This window comes from Nannospalax galili, unplaced genomic scaffold, assembly GCF_000622305.1.
Source record: "Nannospalax galili isolate Female #2095 unplaced genomic scaffold, S.galili_v1.0 scaffold337, whole genome shotgun sequence".
Lineage (NCBI taxonomy): Eukaryota > Metazoa > Chordata > Mammalia > Rodentia > Spalacidae > Nannospalax > Nannospalax galili.
The window spans coordinates 896295-904960 of NW_008340932.1; the positions used below are offsets into that span (position 1 = coordinate 896295).

Here is an 8666-nt window from a genome sequence, read left to right on the forward strand (position 1 = left end):
GCCAAGGAGACCCCACCAGATGGACTTGAACCAGTGTCCAGTCTATAAAGAGGAGGGTCAACATGGAGGAATCATTTCCTCCATGCTTCCAAGAGAAGCCAACAATGGTCGAGCAGGACCTTTGACTTATCTTCACATAGATGGAACTGGTAAAAGAAAGGAGCCAGGGGCTCCTCTTAAGCCCATGGGACCCCTGAGGAACAGATCTTCAAACGACCTCAAGAGTAAAAACAAATCAGTTTATCTGGTCCAATTGTATGTCCTTAAACACCCAAAAGGGAAGTATAACCAAAGATTAAAGGGGCCAATATAATTTCATAAGAACATACATATATATAGCTAAAAGTTACTTGACAAACAGCAAAGCCAGACAGGGGATACCTTCAGTCGAGCTGATGGCCAGGATGCATAAAGGCTCTTTCAGATAGTAACCCAACACACTACTGGAAAAATGAACAGCAGATCCCAATTCTATCCAAAGGAATACTGACAATGGATTGCCGTAGATGAGGAACAGCTGACCCTCCTGGAACAGGGACCTCTGGCTGACTAGATTTACCAGAAGGGCAGACAGGGGGAATGGATGAGGGTGCTGAGCCCATTTTTATATCATGATACATTCAAGTATCATTTTATCTTCCCTGAAAATAACTAGTTTCTGAACTCTTGAACACATTTTAAGATCAGCAGAAAGTTGTTAACCATCAACTGTATTTTTTTAGTTGGAAGCAAAAATAACATTAAAATAGGTTATAGAAACATTGGTTTATTTATTTATTTATTTATTTATATTTATTAAAGACAAAATCACATTATAGAGTCCAGGCTTAAACTCATTCTACAACCCAGGCTGGCCTAGAACTGTATCCTCCCACCACAGCCTCCTGAGTCCTGGAATTTACAGGTATATGCTATCATGTCAAGTTTATAATTTTTTCTAGCTTTCTCATTCATTTTTTAAAAATATTATTTTATTTTTAGTAATGCATATATGTATATGGGATTGTACACATGTGTGCAGGTTCCTGCAGAATCTAGAATAGGGCAATAGATTTCTTGAAGTTGGGGTTACAATCAGTTGTAAACTTTCAGACATTGGGGGTCTTCTGGAAGAGCAACAAGTGCTTTGAACCCCTGAGTCACTTGCCCAGTCCCTTCTTTCCCATTCACTTTTATCTAAAAAACTTGGGGCAGGGGGTTCCTGAATACCAAATAGAGAAATATCAGATTCAAAAATCATAGAGATCGAAACATTTTTGTCAATGTTCAAATGATTATAGGATTTCTATTTTTTATAATATTTTATTTATTATTTTTATGTGTATGAGTGTATTGCCTGCATGTATGTGAGTGCACCCGTGTCATGCAATGCTGCAGAGGTCAAAAGAGGGCTTCAGATTCCCCTGGAACTGGAGTTAAGGACAGTTCGCAGCAGCCATGTGGGTGCCTGGAATCAAACTCAAGTCCTCTGCAAGAACAGTCAGTGTTCTTAACCACTGAGCCATCTCTCCAGCCTAAAGGGTTTCTATTTTTAATCAATGTTACTGTTTTACATTTCTGCAAGTTCTGCAATTATCATTTTATTTTTGGAAGCTAGAAGAAAGAAAACAGGCATAAAATGAATGAACATTAGGAAATTATTTAGTTAAATTATTTTTAAGCTAAGTAATCTGCTTTCCTGTTTATACTCAGTTTTGCCTACAGGAAAAGGAGGAAAACATGTTACAATGGGTCACCAGGGTCTGGATGTTTGCATGGTCCCTATTAATATGGTTGTATTTGTAGGTCTAGGATTTATTAAATCTTAACTTCTTTCCAGTTATATATAAATATATGTATATATATATATATATGTACATATTATATACATGAAACAACCCTGTGTTTGACTAGGAATTTTTAGCATTTATGATGAAAAAGAGTTTAACCGTAGATAATAAAATAGAAGCCATATGAAAGGGCAGAAGATGCCAACGTCATATTCTGCAAACTGCTTGGCGTCTTTAGATGAATCTAGGTAATCCAGTCATGGAGGAAACTGTGCTTTGCCTTGCCCCTGCATTCTGTTCTTGATAGGAACTTAATTTTTGATGAAAAGCTTGCTCTTGGTGATCGTCCTACCCATGGCCGCTTTCACCTCTTTGTTTCTCAGGCTGTAGATGAGAGGGTTCAGCATGGGGATCACAGCCGTGTAGAACACGGACACCACCTTATTGAGGTCCAGAGAAGAAATGGCGCTTGGCCGCACGTAGATAAAGAAGAGTGTCCCATACAAAATGGAAACCGCTGTGACGTGGGAAGAGCAGGTGGAGAAGGCTTTCCGCCTCCCCTCTGCAGAGCGGATCTTCAGGATGGCGACAAGGATGTAGAAGTAGGAGACTATTATGGTGGTGCTGCTGACCACCAAGACAGCTCCTGCCACAATGAAAACTAACAGTTTATTTATCCAGATGTCAGCACAAATGAGGGAAAGGATGGGAGACATGTCACAGAAGAAATGGTTAATAATGTTGGAGCCACAAAAGGGGAGCCGGAAGGCACCTGTTGTGTGAGTCATGGTGTTGAAGAAACCTACTGCATAGGGTCCTACCACCAGCTGAACACAGAGTCTCTGGGACATGGAGACTGAATACAACAGTGGGTTACAGATGGCCACATAGCGGTCATAGGCCATGGACGCCAACAGGAGACACTCAACGGCCACGAAGAAACCAAAGAACCACTGCTGCAAGGCACAACCCAAGAAAGAGATGGTTTTCCTCTCTGCAAAGAAGTCAGTGAGCATCTTGGGACCTACGACTGATGAAAAACAGATATCCACAAATGACAGGTGGCTGAGGAAAAAGTACATGGGTGTGTGAAGACGGGAATCGATGCGAATCAGAGTAATCATGCCCAAGTTCCCTGTCATAGTAACGAGGTAAAAAAGCAAAAAGAGCAAGAAAAGGAACACCTGAAGCTTAGGGTGATACTTCAAGCCGACGAAAACGAATTCTGTGATCTGTGTGTAGTTCTCATTAGCCATTGGTTGGGTTTGGTTTCTATGGCAGGAAAAACAAAGAGCTAATAATATATTTTATGTCTTAAAATTGCATCATAATGCATAAGAAATTGCAGATTGAAGTTACTTGGGAACATTGATTTTGAAAATGCTAAGTAAGGGACTAGAGAGATGGCTCAGTGGCTGAGCACTTAATGCTCTTGCAGAGGACCTGGGTTCAAGTCCCAGCACATGCACGGTGACTAACAACTGTCCTCAACTCCAGTTCCAGTGAATCTGATGTCCTCTTCTGACCTCCTCGTGCACTGCAGATCATGGGTGCACTTACACACATGCACATAATACTCCCATACACAAAAACTAAAAAAAAAAAAAGAAATTTTAAAGACTTATCAAAATGCTGTCAAAATCTATTTTAATTAACTATCATCTGAAGAGTAATATGACTTAAATGTTTTAAAGGGAAAATTAGGGTGTAAATATGAAACAGTTCAACAATTGAAAACCTATAAAATGACTAGTCTAGCAGGATAAACATTATTGTTTTCGTGGAGTTTCCATTTCTTAAATAACCTTTCCAAATTGAAATTTAAGGGGGAAAAAAACTATTTTGGTTGAGTGTGGGTATCTCAGTGAAAGGACACCTTACCTAGAACCTGCCATTCCTGGATTTTATCCTAATGCTGCAAAAGCAACTAAGTTAATAAAGATAATTTCCTGAGAATATACGAGTGCAGTGGTGAAGTAATTTTCTACATGGGAAGACTAGAAGAATCAAGTAAGAAAGACCGTGAGGGCAGGAAGGAGATGAGAAAAGGTGGGGGGAGAGTAATCAAAACACGTTGTATACATGTTTGAAAATGTTACATTAAAAAAATAGTAAAAAGAAGTTGAGCAAGAATAAAAAATAAAATTAAAATAATAGTATGGAAGTTACAATGGGAAAAACCACGTACACTGATTTCAGTTGTTAAGATAGTAAATAAATAAACCTAGAAAGAAATTTTTTAACATTTATTTGAGAAGAGTTGTGTGCAGCTCGGTGGTAGCAACAACAATAAACACTTCTTACCCATCAAATTTATGTTCATTTCTCTCGTTAACCTGCCTTCTAAATATTTATTTTTATACACAGCGATCTGAGCATGGAAGCCCCTTTTTGCGGTGGGTAGTGGTCAATAAAGAGATTCATAATTGTCAAAGTGCTGAGAATAAGCACTGTAGGTGCTCAGTCCTAAGAGAGGTATCTACGTTAAATCACTCCCAAGGGGACATGATGGAAGAAGCGGGAAGAATGTAAGAACAGGGGGATGGGGAGGAGTGCAGTGAAAGGGTGTCTTCCGGGCATGACATAGGTATTGTACTCATGAACTCATAGCAGTTTTAATGACCAGGATAAGGCCTGCACAAGATCAAGCTTGTCAAAATGCCAGTAGGGCCAGGTGTTATGGCGAACGCATTTAATCCTATTACTTAGAAGGCAGAGGCAGGTGGAAGATTGTGAGATCAAGGTCAGCCTGGTCTACATAGTAGGTTCCAGGTGAGCTGGGGCTACACCTTGTCTCAAAAAAATTCCAGCAGAACCTGGGGAGATGCTCATAAGGCCACGCCCGTACCTGAGAGCTACTGGCAATTAATAGCTTCTGGGAAAGAGAGAGTCATATTTCTCTGGGTATGTAGCCACTGGTAGGTTCCCTATGCTTCAGTGGATGTCCCCACATCTACGCTATTGGGATTCAGCGGATTATTAAAAAGAAAGTGAAGGCATAAAGTTAGGAGGGAAAAGTGCTATGGGAGGATGTGGGTGGAGTTTTGGGAGGGAGGTAGGAATGGATATGGTCAAAAATATTGCATGCAAATATGAAATTTTCAAAGAATAAAAATATTAAAATTATGTGTACACTGTTGCATAAAATGAAATAAAACAGGACTCCATACAATTATTCTTCAGCAGCAAATAAACCTTCTTGTATCTATTCTAAGAAAGATTGAAAATTAGGCAGTTTCAGGACTGGCGAGATGGCTCAGTGGACAGACAGCTTAGGGCTCATGCATAAGTGCGGTATTTCAGGTCCCCCCAAACCACATACTCTGCACATCTGTAATCCCAGATTTCCTATAGGAAGATGGGAGGCAGGGACAGGGGAATCCCCACAGGCTAGCGAGACCAACACACACAGCAACAAGCAACAAGAGGCTCTTTTTCAATAAAGATGGAAGGGAACAATGCCCAAGGTTGTCCTCTGACCTCTACAGGCATGCCTGCATGCTGTGACATATGGCCACTCTCTCTCACACACACGTACACACACAAACACATACTATACACACAAATATGCATACATACACATAAAAAGACACATTTTTAGTTAGGCAGTTTCATATGTATGAATATTTTTTCAATATATGTTAAAAAGAAATTTATGGAACAATGTCTACCTTATAATAGCAGGATCATTTATAAACCCTCAGCATTTTCTTTCATTATAATTACTTAAATTTGGTGTAAATAAAATGAAAAGAGTCTGGAAAGATAGATATCAAATCAGAAGGCATTGCCTCTGAGCACAAAGGGCCCGAGAAATGTATTTGAGTGAATAATAAAAAAGACTCGCCCTTTAATCTAGCAGTAATCTGCAATTTAAATTTTTAATAGAAGGAGAAAATATACACATATAGAGCCTTTCTAATAAAAAGAAATCAAAATACAAAAGATAATAGTAATCTAAATCAATTTCTTTTTATTAATATTTTTAAAATATTTTACTTATTATTTTTATTTTATGTGATTGAGTGTATTGCCTGCATGCATGTAAGTGTACCCATGTCATGCAGTACCTGAAGAGGTCAAAAGAAAACAGATTCCCCTGGAAATGTTTTGAGACAGGGTCTCCCAGTAGCCCCAGCTGGCCTGGAACTCACTATGTAGACCAGGCTAGCCTCGAACTCACAGAGATCTACCTGCCTATGCCTCCTGAGTGCTGGGGTTAAAGGTGTGTGCCACCACACCCAGCTTTATTTATTATTTTTATTTTGTATATGAGTGTATTGCCTGAATGTGTGTGAGTGCACCTGTATTGTGCAATGCCTGTGGAGGTCAAAAGAGGGTGCTAGATCACCTGGAACTGGAGTTGCGGGCGGTTGTTAGCTTCCACTTGGGTTCTGGGATTTGAACCAGGGTCCTCTGCAAGAGCAGTCAATGCTCTTAAATGCTGATTCATAGCTCCAGCCCCTAAATAATTTTTTAAAACATTTCAACAATCAAATACAAAGGAAAGAAAAAGTAGCCTGGGACAGAAACAAAAGGAGGTAAGAAATCTATGCATTATAGGAGGTAGAAAGTGAGAAAAATTTCAAGTCATAGATTTAGAAACCTAGATTTCAAAGGTTCTAAGAAGCAAAGTTTAGACTATAGAAATGATACCAAGTTACAAAATCACTTTAAACTCTGGGGTGCTAGTGGCTGGGTGTACAGTTTTCACAATACAACAAATCCTAGGCTAGACAGAACATGAGAAAACAGACAAAAACTGTGTGTATTCAACTGAGCAGATCCTTACAAGTGTCAGTACATTTGATTTCCACCCGAGTGTGGGTCAGGGATGTGAGATCATCATCACTCTCAGAACAGACGAAGAAAGCTCTAAATGTGGAAAGCATGTGTCTAAAGACCCGGAGCTGGTATTTCCCAAGGCAGCTAGATGTCCACTGTTCTGACTAAATTCAGACTCTGATCTCTCCACAATAACACTCTCCCAGGAGGGAACCTCAGATCTTCCAATATCCTAAGGCAAACCTACACATTTTTCTCCAACAATACAAATTAGTCAAAGCTAAAAGCACGTTTAAAAGTAAATTTGTGTTAAATACAAGTAAATCAGTGAGATCCCTGAGAAATAATGCTTTGGACTGAAATTTGGCTGCAAATCACATTTTTGTATTCAGCTCCCTTACTGTCTGCCACACCTCATGTCTTAAGTGTGATCTGTGACCCATTACAAGTATATTGATGTTACCACACATGCAACGCAACGGGAAGCCCAAGAATTCTCCCATTCAGTGATAACCATTCTGTAAGTGTGGCTCAAGGAAGTGTGAAGTTCTGTGTACTTGGAGATTGATTTTATTTTATCATAACTTTGCAAATCTATAAGATCTTGCAGAGTTTTAATCTAATTACCATCTGACAAAGGGCATTGCTCTATGACAAATTTTAAATGTCACCCACTTTTGTTATCTCACAGATCCATTTAATTCACTTCGAAATTTTAAAAGTATAAACAAAGAGTAAAATGTAGATTTTAAATATAACGTACACTTACCTTCTAATGAATCCCTTCCTCCTTTGAAGGTGACAGAAAGTTAAAATACAGCATCAGCTGAACTCCTTGTCAAAATGTAGCCCATCCCCCCTCCTGCCTGTTCCTCTGCATAGAGAAGAGGCAGAGTCTTAGTGGGAATTATTTCACTTTATTCATTGTCTTCCACCCACAGAATTAGCAAGACTCCACTTTAGAGCAAACTGTTCTTCCCAAGTGTAAACTCCAGAAGCACTCACATCGTTTTCCATCCTGGGAGACTCTGCGTCCCCAGAGTACTCTGCACCTTGGGAATTTTATTGCTGAGAGGTAAATAAATTAAAATGTTCTTGCTCCTATAAAACTGTGTAAAAAGAATCCACTGGGATCAACTTATTTTTTTCCATGTTTGACTGAGTAATCTTATTTTTGTTAAATTCCTTCCTAAACAAGTAATTACTTAAAAAATCTTTTGTAATGATATAACAATGACAGAGTTTCCCCCACAAATATTTCTAGAAATGTCCCCCCCTCAAATTTTCTAGAAATGTTCAATGTTTTCTAGAAATGTTGAACATTTTTCTAGAAATGTTCGATGTTCTAGGTGATAAGCCACAAAGATTAACTTGGTACCTCAAGTGCTGTGCCTCTTAGAACTCTAAAAATAAAGGAAATTAATTTAGATGGCTATATTTATCCTGGTTGGGTTAGTAAATGGTGAGGAAATCTCAAATCCAGCATTGTGATCCCTCTGTCAGTTCTAACCTTTTAAAAATCTTCACCAACGACCACTGGCTAACTCTCCAGGCCTGCTCTCCCGCCCTCAGGCCTCTCTGGGGGTAAGTCTACCATGCAGCCCTCCCCGCCTTGACTCCGCCAGCCGCACTCACCCTTCCATCTCCCCCGCTGTTCTCTACTCCTAGCTTGGGCCCTGTGCCATTCCTAGTCTTGGGGCCCCAGACACCTGGGGAGCCACTGCTGATTCCTGACCCTGTTCACCCCCACCGGCTTGGTGCCTTCCTTGGACCCCAGGAGCACTGCCTCTAGACCCGGCCCACGCCCCCACCTCTCTCTGCTTCCTGATCCTGCAACACCCGCCACCCTCTTTCTGGGGCTGACAGCCTCTTTCTGAGGCTCCCAGGCTTACCTTGCCTCTCCCTGATCCTTTGCATCCAGTACAACCCAGCTACTCAGTCCACTCCCTGGGAAATCTTGGGGCTTATTCCCACCCCATCAGCCTTTGCATCCCTGCGTGGCATGGCCACAGCCATCTGACACACATTGGAAGTGGGCCACCGCGGAACTCCTGAAGACAAAATCAGTCCAGCCACATCAATATAAAATCAAAAGAGAGAACCAGAAGCTTA

At 40.3% G+C, this 8666-nt stretch overlaps 1 protein-coding gene across 1 annotated transcript; it reads right to left on the reverse strand.

Moving 5' to 3' along the window:
* Window positions 1-2080: 2080 nt before the first annotated feature.
* LOC103736610 (olfactory receptor 1009) lies at window positions 2081-3025 on the reverse strand. The gene has a single exon (XM_008836117.1). The coding sequence runs from the start codon at window positions 3023-3025 to the stop codon at window positions 2081-2083; it is 945 nt and encodes a 314-aa protein (XP_008834339.1).
* Between the last annotated feature and the right edge of the window lie 5641 nt (window positions 3026-8666).

Excerpts from the sequence above, each read along its gene's own strand:
- LOC103736610 (XM_008836117.1), bottom strand. The coding sequence starts at position 3,025 with ATGGCTAATGAGAACTACACACAGATCACAGAATTCGTTTTCGTCGGC.